Source organism: Saccostrea cucullata, unplaced genomic scaffold (genome assembly GCF_032062105.1).
Source record: "Saccostrea cucullata isolate Sc308-1 unplaced genomic scaffold, CSIRO_AGI_Scuc_v1 ctg3090, whole genome shotgun sequence".
NCBI classification, from domain to species: Eukaryota; Metazoa; Mollusca; class Bivalvia; order Ostreida; family Ostreidae; genus Saccostrea; species Saccostrea cuccullata.
In genome coordinates, this window is record NW_026939717.1 from 1 (window position 1) to 16602 (window position 16602).

The following is a 16602-nucleotide window of genomic DNA, read 5'->3' on the forward strand; positions in this document are numbered from 1 at the left end:
AGAGTAGATTTATGTTATGTCCAATGATCCGTTTGCATCTGTGGGCGTTTGTGACCTCATGAAACCACAAAATCAAGAACGATAAGCGGGTAAGAAAAATAACAAGTGGAATACTTTTATCTTTATTTTACAGCAGAACAAAGGCCAGAAAATATAACAACTCTTAATTTAACATACTTTCATATGTAGCTTTGGGTTTAAAAAGTGAAACTATGATGTTAGGAATCGTTTCCTATGACCTTTATAGGGCCATTTCACCAAAAATTCTTCCCGGAAGACTGAGTTGCGATCTAAGAGCGTGGCTTGATCGCTGAAGATCGCACGAAGTCGAAGGTTGACCGCGAAGTGGTCACGCCTCGGTCTCCTGTGGTCGCTCAAAGTCGAAGAATGGTCTTCCTGAAAAATAGATCGCAGCTCAGTTTTTTGACATGTCAAAAAACTGAGCCTCGACTTAAAAGTCGCAAAGAGAGCGTCGAAACAGCGAATACAGTCGAGGAAAAGACGTATTGATCGAGGGGCAATTGAGGCTAGAGCGGGGATGAGCGAGGCTAAGTCTTCTTGAGCGAAAACTGATCGAGCACACGGTCGTGCTGCTCGATCAATTCTCAACACTCGCTCGATCCATGCGATGTAGCCTAGATCCGCTGCGATCAAGAATCGCTTCGTGCGACCTGCTCCCGATTTTCCTTAGACCAGTGCGCTCACTGTTTGCGAAATGGACACGATTTGATTATGATCAAAGGATTGAGGTGCGATCTATGTGCGTTTAAGGTTCAACCACTAAAGATCATTTCTCGCTTAAGTTGCGACTTACCTTCGCCTAATCCGATTAAGCCACGCCTACTGAAAACTGTGCAGATAGGGCGCAAGCTCATGCGATGATCATTACACGATTAGCTTTTGAACACGTCTGAGTTAATTATGGTGTATTTGTTTTGTTTTTTGTTTTTAGTTTGGTTTTATTGTTCTTTCATTTTTTATTTCTGAATTTCATTTTATTCTATTTTATTTTATTGGTCGTTTCCTTTTGATTTGTTTGTATTTTAATCTCTAATCATACATTAAATATATGAAATCATTTACACATTGTTGTTTATTACACATAGTTATGAAAAGTTTAAAAGTTAGAGATATATCATATTAGCAACAGCACTCAGAAAACTCTGTGTTTTGCGGTCACCATTTTCTCTTGCCATGGAACAGAACCAACAGGACTGTTGAAGTAGTTCTTTATGTAATCCCGTACTTTCTTCCCCTCGGCGTTGTCCCTATTACGGCCCAAGTGGTAGGCCAAGTCTTGCAGATCTCCTGAGTTTCTCCATTCTCCAGGAATCATATTGTGTTCTAAATCTTCCATGTCCATATCTGCATTCTGGGGTGCTGGGTACCTCATTCTCATTATGTTATGCAGGCAAACACAAGCTTCCACAATTAATCTGCAGTTGTCTGGATTCTGTTGTAGAGTTGTCAGCAAACACCTGAAACGTGAGGACAGGATTCCAAACGCATTCTCAACCACGCGCCTTCCTCTGGAAATTCTGTAGTTACAGATGGTTTCTTCCTTGGTTAAACCTCTCCTAGTGTATGGCTTTATAAGGTAGGGTTTTAAGGCAAAAGCATCATCACCCAGGATAAAGAATGGTACATCAACGTCATCACGGGTCATAGGTTCAGCTGCTGGCAGATGAACTGAACCATCAACAATGCATTCCTGCAGCTCACTGGCGTTGAATATCTGAGCATCAGATTGGTGTCCCAAACCACCAACATCGATCCACAGGAATTTGGCATTCGCATCCACCAGAGCCAGAAGGACGATGGAGCAAAACTTCTTGTAATTATAGTACAGAGATCCAGAACTTGCTGGTTTTCTGATGGCCACGTGCTTACCATCTAGAGCCCCAATTGCATGTGGTACATTCCATCTTCTCTCGAATTCATCAGCAATGGCCTTCCATTCAGCAGCTGAGGTTGGACAGGGTATAACTTCACAATAGCTTGACACACAAGTGGAATGAATGTAGCTATCGTATGGCGCGATACTCTGAAGTCATAAGAAAGGCTTGGGTAATCTATGCCAGTTGCAGGGTGTCTTAAGGTGACGGTCAACTTCACCCCTGCTTCTATGGCTCTTCTATAGTTAGTGTCCATCTTTTCAATCCTGGGGCCAACCCTGGTCAACAGTTCGTCGAACATCTCCGGTGGCATACGCAGATAGTTCCGATAGGAAGCTTCATCTCCAAGCCTCAGTTCTTTCATGAGGGAGGTATACTGGCCATAATGATCTCTTTGACGTTCTCGTAACCACGGAACAACCCAATATTTCTTTTTAGTATATTTTTTTCTTCTCATCTTCAACATCGTCAGCATGATCATAGAGTCTTGCTGTAGTTTCAGGGCATGATGTTGCAATAGTATTGCATGATGTAAAGCGATAGGATCCATGCTCCTTTCAGGGTGGTCAAGACTGATGATCGCCCACTGATCGCTGGGTCTTTTTATACGATAGCAGTAGGTCGCACGTAAATCTGAACGACCAGGGCAAATTTGGCGTAACTCGGACGAGAAGTAGTTGAGAAAAGAACTAGAATTGAGCGTATAGATCGAGGCTAGAACGTTTGTATCGTATCTAAATCGTACTGATCGAGTGTTTATTGCAACTCGTACGCGCCGAAATCGGCCAAAGTCGAGTACTGGTCGGCAGAGGTCGCACACTTTCGAAGATAGGTCGTCGAGAGGTCGATGCTACATGGTAGACTGATCGAACACAACGATCCTTGATCGTGTTAAGATCGGATGGAAAGGCGCAGGTAGAGCGTGCAAAGAGCGTCCATAGAGCGTGTAGGACGCACCAAGAACGTTTACAACGAAAGTTATACGAGATAACATCGAACGTAGAGCGCAGAGAGAAAATAAATGTCTAGGTCGCACGGATTTTTCACGCGACTACGTAAAAACAGAGGTGCGACCATGGTCGCGCGTGGTTGCATGCGATTTTTCCAGATCGTACTTGGTGAAATGGCTCCATAAAGGATAAATAACACAAACAAACTTTTTTTGGAAATCAGCTTTATTTCTCATAGATTTACATTTAATTTGGTAACCTGAATAACCAAGTATAATTGGAGAAAATTATAAGATTTTGTCATAAGATTGAAAATTTGTGCCTGCTGTTCAATCCATTTTTTAATTTGTGCAAAAATTTGTATGGAATGCTACAGAACGCAAAACAAAGTTTCATATCTAAGCACCAATGAAAACCTACGATATTTTCATATTTCAGGGATTTATTATTTATGTCATTTTAAATAAAAATCAGTCAAAAAATATATATCAATCCATGCATCCATTTTTTGTTTGTGTTAAGTACCGTTAATGAAGACGACAAAAACTTCATTCATCTTTTTTTAATCTTAGTGTCAAATAATGCATGTGCTGTTTTACTTGTTTCATCTTCTTCGTTTCAAATTAACAATTCATTTTTTTATTCTAGACATGTGTCACACAGGTAGTACGTGTGATATCAGTGGCATTAAACATGAAATTAACGTATTTGTCTTATGTTATATATTGGGATACTTATCTAATTTACATTTCCACATCAATCAACATATTTCACTGATGTACTGTATTTGGTAGAAAATTTTATTGTATCGACCAGAGAAATTTCAAAATTTTGGAGGTAGAGATATTTTTCCATTCTTACATCAACTTATTTGACAGTAGCTAACTACTGTTATTTTTTTTTTCACAAAGAGTATGCTTATGCGTATCTTAAAAATATATCACAAAACCCCATTTGCAGATGATTATGCAGTTGTATCAATAAAGAAAGTTGACGATGGAAAATACCAGTCACTAATTTTATCACAAAAACAAAATGACCTCTGGAATCACTTTAGATGGGATAAGCTACTATCTGTGTTGCATTGCCTCGTGACGGTTATTTCGCAATAACAATACATTTTGGGTAATGAGATGATAACACCTTTAGTCCAGGTAGAGATAAACAGATAATTCGAACGTAAAGTTTTGTGTCAAGAGATCATGGCGAACCCCGTTCTTTTATTTCTTTTAGGATTTTTAATGGTGTCCAATGTTCAAGGTATTGGTTTTAGCTACATGTGCCATATGTTCTTTTTTTTTAATATAACAATAATGAACATGAATTTTTTTTCATCATAAATTCAATTTAATAATATTTCTGAATGTGCAATACATATTTTTCTTCATAAATATATTCTAAAGCTGGTTAATTAATAAATTGAATGCATTATAAATTCTATTTAATGTTGTATTGTGGTAAAGTATCCCTGTGTGATATTTTTTTCTTTTGAAATAGCTGTATCTCGGTCACAAAATCGTGTACTGGCAATATATTTCGAATTTTTAATCACAATGCTCAGCATCATTCATGCAATCCCTTTTCCTGGTTATACACCAGACAAGAACACTAAGCCATAGTGAATGGTATCCGAACTGAACTGAAACATCTGATTAGAATTTAGACATATTTAAGTTATGACTAATAACTATCGAATGAACAATGCTTTGTGATGATGCATCTGCATGAGATTCAATTAAGACATCTGATCATGGAATGTCGAGATTTAGAATGAAAAAAAAACCAATGAAATAATAAAATTTAATAATAATAATAATAAATAGAATTTCATTGGATATTTTATTGTCCATCCTAGTGCTTTTTTTTTATTTTAAAATTTAATAAGGAAAAGCATTGTTTGATATACAAATGCATTGTTTTATCCGATTCCTTTTGATTATTTACAAAGATGTATCGTTTTTAAGCATAGAAATTTTTATGATTAATATATCAATGAGAATGAGAATTCAAATATTAGGCGTACAACTTGAAGAAGTTTATTTATTTTTTGTTCAAACTATTTGGATTAATTACTTATATTGTTTGTTTGACTGAACCAGATGAATTTATTTATTTATTCGAGGGTTTTTTTCTTTGCATTTTCCAGAGAGATTCGAACTTGTGTAAATGAAAACATTCTTTTCGTTTTCATTGTTATATTTCTAATTTCGAAATCCGCTGATATATCAGTCGATTCGACTTTATTGTGTTTATTTTGTATAAATGTCACATGTAAAGTCATCAAACTCAGAGTCTCTATACCGGTATCTCATTTTAGAGGAATAAAGTTATGTTAAAAAAAATCACTAAAATTTTAAATAAAAAAATTGACTTTTTATGAATGTAGAAAATATTTGATTTTCAGCTGAATTCCATCAAAAGGTCAAAGCTTTTGGTAAAATAAAAGGTCTTAACAATTTGTAGGTGACTTTACATGCACCTCTGACAGCGACTGCCTTTTGACTGGTTATCATTGCTGCACGGGATCTATTTACTGTTGTCCGGACGGGTACGTCTGCACTGGTGGCGCCACCTGCATAAGTATTGGGTAAGCGCGTGACCTTTTGTGACCAAATTTGTTTATCTGTTTCGCACAATCGAAATAGGGCATTGTTATTTGATTTAATGAAAACTTGCAGTGACTGATCGTCCGCAGCACTTGAATTTATATAGTTGAATTGAAAGATAAATGTAGAACTTGGAGATGCCTCATATGTCTGTGTAAATCAGATATTACAGAATTCAAACTTTCTTTAACGTATATTTAGATAAAGTAAAGACTGGTTCATCATTTTTAAGCATTTGTCATAAAGAAAAAGAGTGTTAAATATTAAAAGCGGACAATCTTATAAATCTGATAGCTCGATAAAGTAACCTAAATGATATATAATAATTATAAAATTGGTAATTGAAACCTATAAAAAATTTATAAATGTTTCATTTTATAAACATTTTTCAATCTCAGTGTATACATGTATCATTATATTTCTGATAGGGTAATTGTGGGCCCTATCGTTGGTGGTGTTGTCCTTATCGTCAGCTGTATCGTTGGTTGTATATGCTACAGTAAGTATAACAGTCCTAGCGCTGTACATTGGTAAATAGTGATCATTGGATCAATATAAAAACGTGTAATTTTTGTTCTTGGTTCATAATTATGGCAACATAATATTTACAGATCGAAGAAGACGACTGCCTCCTCCAACAGTTTATGCACAACAAGCTCCTACAACTGTGGCGTACGGACAACAAGCTCACGGACAACCTCAAGCTTATGGACAACAAAATTACAAATAATTTTTTAAACATACGAGTCAATAGATGTATAATTGAACAATTCACATCCTACACTTTTATCACAAGGTACTAAGGAGTCTACCGGTATATCCAAATATTCATGATCATTTAATAATTCATCTCGACTCTAATCCTATGAAGCATGTTAATATTATACATGTAAGTTAGTACGCCTTAGGTTTCCATTTAAACAAGGATTAATAGTTGTTTTATATATCGTACATGTGCGTTAATTTTTGTTTTAGACATGACGACATTGTATTTAGAAAATTTTTATGTACGGAAATATGAATAAATATTTTTAAAAATTGTCTTCTTGTGATACAACACATATTATAAAAAAAACTGTGTTAAAGAACATCTAGCATATAGGTACATGTAGAGTAGTGCTGTGCTAGAAATTTTCTAAACGACGTTTATTAAGGATTGAAAGAAAATCTCAAATAATAATGCTTGGCCTACATTGTCATGGTTGCAAGCATATAGAATATATTTTCCCGGTAGTGAGGTTTTAAAAAATACACGTTTAGAGTCCATTTTGTGCTTAGACGTAAATAAAACCTCACTTGCCTTTGTTTAGAACAGTTAGATAATGACTCGGGCTTTTCCGTCAGAAAAAAAGGAAATTTGAAGTAGTATAATGTATAATGATGTAGTTCTTTTTAAAATGTAAGATACACAATTAATATACAAAGTTATTTAATTAATGATACAATGATCAAAATTTGTTATCGCACGGTCTATCTATAGTAGTTTTCACAGTTTTCCCAGAATGCACGACCGTGAAGCCGAGCATGCGTATTCAGGGAATTTTGACTAACGTCGAGAGCGCTAGCAATAAACAGATAGGAGGTACTTTTTTAAAGAAATATTCTAGACATATTTTTTGAAAATCTTACAGATTCTATGCACGTGGCTAAATACAATTTATCATAAACTCAAATGCTTGCTGAATTTTTTTCATTCTATATCTGAGCAAGCCATTATTTACACACTGAATTGTCAAGGGATTTTTCCTCCCCCCCGATCATGGCAAAAAAGCACACAGCGGGTGTGACGGGTCAGCAGGAAATGCTGATGCCTGATCCTACCTCTATTCTTTTTTTCGAGTTCTGTGTTTGCTCTGCTCCAATTTTGAATTGTCTAATGGATTTTTAGCTTAAATACTGTTCGTTATTTCCATATATTTCATCTTCACTGATCAATATATATTATTATAACAATAACTTGATCCGAAGGGGCGTATCACGTCGAGTTGACAGGCGCGGATCATTAGAAATAACGAGACGCGAAGCGTCGAGTTTGATCTGATGATCCGCGCCTGTCAAAGAGACGTGATACGGCTCTTCGGATCAAGTTACTGTTTTAATTATAAATTTATTATATACCCCCTTGTACGAGGGTTGATCCAAAAGTAATGTCACAACTTTGATAAAATTGCTATAAATCGACGTAAAGCAACAAAATTATACACGATGGCAGCTTTATTTATTTCAAATCAGACCTGAAAATTGCAAAGGAATATGATGTATACTTTCTAAAATATCGGATTTTAAACAATGTGCGTTTATGGTAGTCGCCGCACCAAAATATAACGTCATATGACGGATACGCAACGTCATACTTTTAAGCGTTTCCCTTTCGTTTCATTAATAAAATATTTATGATTTGCAAACACTTTCACCAGTTCCACTTTTTAAAAGAGTTCTTGGTACCATTATACACTCAAGAGTTCTTGGTACCATTATACACTCACTCTTTTCATAATTAAACCCTCTGTCAATTTTTTTTTGAAAAGTAGCAAAGACAAACTTAGAAATTCACATATGCATGTCACTTCCATACGTCTGTCTTATTTGACGTCAGACACCATTGAACGTTTCCGTCCGATCTCCTATCTTTCGGTCTTTTTTGTCCTCTGCTGATCATTCAGTGACCAATCACCCGCCCAAAATTGCAGAAACCATCTATTAAGATGTCTCTTATTTAGATTCTTAATTCTGTAAGTCTGATTAATTAACGTTATTGTCGCTTGTGATGATTCCATATTTTGAAGCAACAAATGCATTACAACTCGTCGAGCCGTTTTTTCCCATTTCGACAATCCCTTTGTTCAATTTAACAGAGTAAAACAACATTGCTTATGATCACAAATACCAATGCTGTCATTTAATTTTCAATTAAATACTAGAAAATTACGAGAATTGTGTCTTTTAAAGAACTGGGAGATTAAGTGCTTTTTTAGAATCTTTATAATGTGTTTGTCTTTTTTCATTTAAAAAAAAATACACTTTAAAACGTGACGTTCCGCTGTGACGCTGCGACACCCCCTATGCTCTATGTTTTAAACATCTATAAAATAAATTCAAATAAACGTTATTAAATCAAAATTTCAATGTTAATTAGAATTAAACCTGTGCATCTTTTGGTATATTGTTTTTGACAATATGGCGCCAAATATAAAAGATATGGACACTGTGACATTACTTTTGGATCAACCCTCGTAACTGGCTAAATGTATTAAAATAATCCTTTAGAGATCAATAGTATATTATTCCAATAAACAAAGCATAATAACAAAGGACTTTTTAACGCGCAGGAAAAATATCGTCATTTTTCAGCGTACTACGCCATCAGTTTCAGAGAATGGTGATATGGATTCAGAAAACCACAGTGTGGTAATCCGGAAAGTCGGATAACGACGTCATGTGATTGCATGAATTCAACAGTAAAATTGAGTGATACACGTTAGGTATATAATAAATATATATTATTATAACAGTAACTTGATCCGAAGAGCCGTTTCACGTCGAGTTGACAGGCGCGGATCATCAAATCTAACGAGACGCGATGCGTAGAGTTTGATCTGATGATCTGCACCTTTCAACGAAACGTGATACGGCTCTTCGGATCAAGTTACTGATAAAATGATAGATTTATTATGCGCGGGTATGTTAAGGAAGCATATAAGTAATTTCTCGGGAAATTTAGACTTTTTGAAGAAAATTTATTTTAATAAATTACCAAAACCACTGATAACCGTAAACTGTTATTTACTATTGCATACAGATAAAAGCGTGTCTAACGCAAAGACGTGCATCACCACCACGGCATCACGTGACTTCTATCAATAGCAAAATTTTCCTTAATAAAAAGGCTTACAGAACAACAATACCCCGGAGTTTGATAATTTCTTTGAGTATGTAATATAGCTGAAAAACATCTATTTTGTCTAAAAAGTGCTGCTAGAATCCCACTATCTTGTCTGTAAAATATTTATTCCACACATTCGCACGAAACCTTACCTTTTGTTTTGAATTTTATACATTTGAATCGAGATTTTTCGTACAACCATGCTTAACTCGGGATTCTAGCAGCATTTTCCAAGTTTGTCAAAACGGAAACTTTCAATCTGTACAAATCGTATGTTTTGAAATATCTAGCTTATTGTTGTTCTGTTGCATTTTTTGGTCAATAATGACGGACGATAAACCGACCGGGATACGTAATATAGCTGACTGTCTTTGAAAGAGAATATAATCGATGAAAATAAATTAGCATATCTGTTTAATTAATTGAACTCCATATGAATTTAACACAGTATTTCCGATATTTCCTTTTAAACTCCATTTTACGTATCTTTGAACATGCCGTCTTAGCCAAATTCTCTTTACACGACATGATCAATTTTCAAGTTACTTGATGTATACATATGACGTCATCGGTGGTAGATTTCAATCATAATGACTGTTACAGCATAACAAAATAAAAACATTTTATTTTTGTTAATGTTTACACGTTTCTAATCATTTTCTAGAGTTAAATTACATAGCTAAATACACGAAAACCTGATTTCTAAAATTGACGTCATCTTGCCTACTATGACGTCATAATGCAGCTCTGATTTAGGCTCCTGTATGCTTCCTTATTCCCCCTGCGTGTACCCCCTTATAACTGGCTAAATATATTAAAATAAACCTTTAGAGATAAATTGGATATTATTAATCCATTAAACAAAGCATAATAACAAGGGTCTTTTTAACGCGCAAAAAAATAACGTCATATTTTGCGTATTACGTCATCAGTTTCAGAGAGTGGTGATATGGATTCAGAAAACAACATGTTGGTGATCCGGAAAATCGGATCACGGCGTCACGTGATAGCGTAAATTAAACAGTAAAATTGTGTGATACACATTGGGTATATAATAAATGATTTTATGCTGTTGTTGTTTTGTTTTTGTTTTCGTTTTTTGGCACAGGTACATGTCTACAGATATAAGCATCTTTACTAAAAAAAACTCAATAAATAATAGTACCCCATTACATATTAGCCCTCGATCAATTTCAACCCTTACGCAGTCGATCTCTCGCTGATTGTGATGAATAATTATGTGATCCGGAAAAAGGATATTATATATTCTATTTTTAAGTACGTAACTTGCTGTCCACAGTGACTGTTTTTTAAATCAATAAGCTACCCTTTTCTTGTGAATCCTTTTTGAAGTATATAAACACTTGTTTGCATGTTTTATTGCATGACTTATTTCTGCCTTATTCCATCATAATCAGAAAATATATCCAAGATTACCAACGGACACCGTTACTTACATAAGCACTAAACAAGTAACATATTACTAGAATTTAACAAATTGTTAAAATATAAAAATAATGTAATCAATATGGTCTACTATGATGAAATCATGTTTAATGTTATATGAAATGGATTTATTTTTAAAAAAGTCACAATTTTTATTTCTTGTTTCAAAAAAGGAGAAATTATGTAAGTAACATGGACACCAAACTAAAAAAGAACAAAAAAATAACAAGACAATCGAACACTTGTCTTTAATGCTTTTAATATTTCATTTCAAAGCTTAATAATAGACTAGCTTTCAAACAGAATTGATGCAGACAAGTAAATTGACAGATGGATTGCTAAATATCCTAGGTCTTCTATTTTGAGTCTTGTGGATCTTTGTGTCATTGTTACAAACATAATTCAGCCATTTCTTGTATATCTGAAAGAAAACAAATACATAAAACAAAATACACCGTGATGTAATCAATACATATGTTGTTTAATTATATTTATTATATCCTTGATAAAACCAGAAACAAGGCAATTAAAGCACAAATCATGATCTACTTCCAGTTTTAATTAACAAATATAGAATAAAATATATTACAATGTAACTTAATCATTAATAAATTATTCAAATAATGTAAAGACACTTATGTTCGTAACAAAAGACGCGAATCAAAAGTCAAATGCTAATCTGAAAGTACTCGACTCGGACAGATTTATGCATTTTGTATGGTCATAAGCGACATGTTTTAGTTTCTGATTAATAGCTACATGGTAAAAGATACAATGACTGTATTTATGTGTTAAACATTCACTCAAACTGATACAATATGAATATACTTACCAAATCTATTATGTATGTAACTTCTTTTTTCCACGACTGGACACAATTAGCATCGCCATGTTTTCTAGCAGACAGCTGCGCCACTTTTCTACTTTCGTTTTCAATTAATAATTATACCAATGCTACAGACTTCCTGAGGCAAACTTATGATTCATTGGCAGTTATTTTAGCAATAATACTGAAAGCTATTGTGTTCGTAATGGTCAAGACACCAAACATTTTACAATCAAAGATCATTTTAAAATTATAAAAAGAACTGAGTTATGTTCATGAAGCATATTTTTAAATATAATACATCATACGTACTCATTAATTAAACACAGAAATTGTACATGACAAATTATTTAATGTTTGTAGAGAGGTGTCAAAAACTTCAATGCATAGGGACACAATGCGTTATGAACATAAACCATATATTTTTAAGTTCAGAAAAAAATAATTAGGATAATTTTAGCATGTTTGACAAAATAAATATATCATTTCATTTATATGCTAAGACAATGTACACATATATCATGCCAAATGATTTTACTTTTAAATAAAACAACATCTTTATGCCTATTAGAAAATAATGTCACATATTCTGTGATTGAAATCCCCTAAATGCAATGCAACAATGACCAATATTTTTTATTCCTCAACTCTTATTCTTAAAACTATTTATACTATATCCTTACACAAGTATCAAATCATATCAATATCAATATATCTGCTTACACATTATTTATTGGAAAATAAAACAGAAAAGAAATATATTTTAAAAATTCACCAGTATTGAAGACTGAGTTTTTATAAACTGTAATAAAACTTGAAGTTTGGACATAAGACCCTTGGCTGAAAATTGAATAATCTCTCAAACTTTTTAAAATTATGTTTTACGATATAACATTACTAATTCCCACATGAAATTATGGCAGTGTCTATGCTGTGCTATTGGAAGCCCAAAATATGCGTCGGATCAAAAAATAAAATAGGAGATGCACATAAGCAATATGTAATAGAGATTCTCTGAAAGTTTTATAAAATTTCATTCAGTGGTGTGAGAGTAGTAGCGGATAAGAGATGGGTATTCCAAAGCGTAAGAGACGGACGTACAGGCAGACAGACAGACGTGCAGACGGACACAACGTTACCGTATACCCTCCCGCTTTTCAAGCGGTGGGGGGGGGGGTATAATGATCTAAACTAAATCTTTAATCCAATCAAATGACGTGTCACAACTAAAATTAAAATTATTTATCATTGTAAAATATGTAATTAATTTAAAATTTTTTCTCCATAAAATTCTTGCTTAAAATCAGCATTGTCAAGTACATGTATGCTTCTAAAAACATTCAACTTTATTGACATATGACCTAAGAATTATGAATCGTTTTAATTTTTATGTTCAGCATAACTATAAATAACAAACCCTCGCAGTATGAGCTGGTTCAGGGAAGTGGACATTTGCAGTCCCCTATGGACTGTTCAAAAAACTGCAGTAGCCGCCATTAATACAGGTGGACGAACCACAGAAGTCTTGTTGTCTGCAGGTTTCCCCGTACCATCTTCCAACGCCACTGACAAAATAGAATAGAACCCTCAACACTGCAAACACCAAAATTCTCGCACGGGTTTGGGTTGCAGGGTTTAGACGACACAGTATCGACGAAAATAAATTCAGCTACAAATTAAATTGTTATAATAATTCCTTGATATCAGTTTTGGATTTTCAAAACATCCTTTCGAGAAGTACATCCTTGATATTGAGATGCCTGGTGACCACTTTCCGGTAAAGGGAAGCACATATAGACTTCTACGCGGCACATTGGCCTCTTAGCGGTGATCTAAGGATCTTTCCGCATCACTGCACCACCAGGGCCACTGATCATTGATTGTTAAAATTTCTCATTTCTTAGTGTAAAAGGTTATACACTGTACATATGTATTTTAATAGTTTCTTAGGAGACTTACATAATGCAAGAGTAAAGAAAGTCATAGCTCCACTTTCTTTTTTTTTGTGTGTGTTTCAAAACAGCTTTTAATCTGAAGGTCGTATTTATAAAGCATATTTTATAGTATATTGTTCAAAAAGATTGATCCCTGTTATATATATCTTTATATTATACTTAAGGATTCAAATTAACGCCTGTCCTGTAAGTGTTCAATATAGCATCATCCCGATGACCCTACCGAGCGTTATGATTATTTAGGTTTTAGGTCTAATACGTAACGAATTTTTAATTAATGATTTCCGTATTGTGTAACAATAAACACATTTTAACTAGATGCCACTTCATTTCTTTAATTTGACTCGGAAAATTTGATTAGACGACATTTATTGTTCACAACGGGGCATTCGATATTAACCGCTCGTATTCAGAATGTTTCGGGCATTCTCATATACGTAATACAAACTCAGCGTTTGATAAAATGTCAAGATATAGAACATTAAAATTCTCTAGATTTTTTGTTTATTTTTATCAGAGACTATTTCCTGGCTATATAATAAAAAATAATATTTAATTGAAAACTTCGAAAAAATAATGATTTTTTTTATTGTTTCCTGTTATGTGTAATAGTAAAAATGGAACTCGTAAATTTACTTACCTGATCATTGTTCATTTGCAGAATTATTTTGTTAAAACACATTCTGATTGCACACACAAGTACTCTGAAGTTGACATCAAAGGGATGCTTTAGTTTCTGATTGACAATATCTTTGTGGTTTCTGGAGACCAGATATTCCAACAATCTATTGGATTTCCCATGGGTACCAATTGCGCTCCGTTATTAGCAGACCTATTTTTATATTCATATGAAACTGAATTCGTTCAAAATCTTGTGCATGAAAAGAAAAAACACTTGCTGTGGCCTTCAACTCGACATTTAGATATACATCAATTATCAATGGTCATTTCCATTCCTATAGGCCTTACTGCGATACGATATATCCTGGTGAGCTAGAGATAAACGATACCACAGAGTCTGACACATCTGTTTCATACCTGGATATTTTACTTGAAAAAGACGTAAATGGTAGTCTAACAACCAAGCTATATGATAAACGTGATGACTTTAATTTATCTATCGTCAACTTCCCTTACTTATGAAGCAATAGACATTCATCACCTGATTACGGAGTGTATATTTCTCAGTTCATTCGATATGCAAGAACATGCTCTACGTGTGAACAACTTCTAAAATGAGATAAATTATTGACAAGCAAGTTGATGAAACAAGAACATCAACAGTCTCGTTTAAAGTCATCATTTCGTAAATTCTATGGTCGATACAATGTCCTTGTCATCAAATACAATTTATCATTGAGACAATTGCTGACTGACGGTTTTCATACTAATTGTTAGTCTATTATTTATACACTGTATTGACGACGGATTTTTCCGTTATTTTCCGATCAGGACAGGGAGCACACGGCGGGTGTGACCGGTCAGCAGGGGATGCTCACTCCTCCATGGCACCTGATCCCACCTTTGATGTTTCTGAGGTCTGTGTTTGCTCTGCTCCTACTTTGTATTGTTTTATGGACTTTGATTTCTTTTCGATGTTAGTACTATTATCGAACTGTTTATCTTTGATTTCGATCTATCAAATAGTTATCAAAGTAGGAAATTGAAATTATCAGTGCCTTTCTTAAACATTCCCTTTTACAATAAATTTTAAATGTCCACATTGATTTTAACCTTTAAGTTTTGGAATGGTGTTTTAAAGTGCTTAAAATTTGAAAATTGCATATTACAAACGATTTATCATGTTACTTTTAAACCTTTAAAAATCTAAAGTAAAAAAAATTGTCTTATGACCTTTCACGATCATAAAATAGTTGCTCTGTTTTCATTATCGAAGCATAGATCATTGCTGTTATAAGAATGAAATACATACATTTTGTTTGGATAATTTCTTATATCAATGAGTACCTGACATATAATTGATTTATCAATTAATCGTACATGTATACAATATAGATTGTCGATTCTTTTTAACAGGTTTTGGTTTTACAATAAGTTTGGAAAAGTTGATGTAACTTACGTATAAATCTATGTTGTTTGAAATGACGATAGCTAAATTGCCAAATGACTTAAAACAAGGGTATAAAGAGTAGGGCAAGTCAACATTTTACCGATTCTTTTGTCGATAAAATAACTTAGAGTTATAGAGTTTTAAACATTTTATATGAGAATTACCGACATCGTACAGATGAACGTATCAAAGAAAGAGGATCAATCATTGCATTTAAATTTACATACCAGTAAACGAATTCTTCAATATTAATACTGTATTGAAAAGTTGACGATTATTTACTTATGTACGGGAATGTTATTGTGCTTGCGTGCTTGATTGAGTGACCACAAATTTCAATGACAAATGCATGTGCTAAACTTTATTTGCGCCAAATACTGTACATTCCCACTTTTTTGGCGCTAAAATACATATATGCACTATTTTTTCTTCTTTTACTGTACTTCAAGACTACTCCTTGTCATAGTCGCTATCGTGACGCTTCAATACATTTCGATTGACTTTTGAATAACCAAAAGGTTTCGGAAATGGAAAATAAAATGTAAATGAAAATTATCTTATTTTAAAGCAGGAATTCAAAGACTCTCTCTTCATATGAATAAAAGGAAGATGGAGGAATATTTATTAAACATATAATTGTGGTCTGTTTGTTCATGCTACTAGCTAAACTTTATACAAATATGCAATTCAAATTCAATGCTTTGTCTTCAATTAATATCAATATTTTTTTGGATCTTCAACTTTTGCTACTTTTTTGCAAAATGAATGCCTAACGGTACTTCTCCATGGCACCTGACCCTGCCTCTGATGTTTTTGGAGTACCGTCCTTCCTATGCTCAAAATCTTTATTGCTTAATGTATTCTGAGCTTGAATACTGTTCTTGACATTTCTTCTTAACGCAATAATTTCAGTCATTTTCGTCAATTTCAGTCATCAAAAGATAAATAATATCGTCATTTTGAGATGGTG

At 33.8% G+C, this 16602-nt stretch overlaps 1 protein-coding gene across 1 annotated transcript; it reads left to right on the forward strand.

Moving 5' to 3' along the window:
* Positions 1-3987: 3987 nt before the first annotated feature.
* Positions 3988-6203, forward strand: LOC134253740 (uncharacterized). Its single transcript, XM_062736321.1, has 4 exons — positions 3988-4105; positions 5309-5432; positions 5880-5950; positions 6063-6203. The coding sequence occupies exons 1-4, from the start codon at positions 4048-4050 to the stop codon at positions 6179-6181; spliced, it is 372 nt and encodes a 123-aa protein (XP_062592305.1). The 5' UTR covers positions 3988-4047; the 3' UTR covers positions 6182-6203.
* The last annotated feature ends 10399 nt before the right edge of the window (positions 6204-16602 follow it).

Coding starts and splice junctions, on each gene's coding strand:
- LOC134253740 (XM_062736321.1), top strand. CDS start 4,048: ATGGCGAACCCCGTTCTTTTATTTCTTTTAGGATTTTTAATGGTGTCC. Junction 5,433..5,879: donor GCCACCTGCATAAGTATTGG/GTAAGCGCGTGA, acceptor TATTTCTGATAG/GGTAATTGTGGGCCCTATCG. Junction 5,951..6,062: donor CGTTGGTTGTATATGCTACA/GTAAGTATAACA, acceptor TAATATTTACAG/ATCGAAGAAGACGACTGCCT.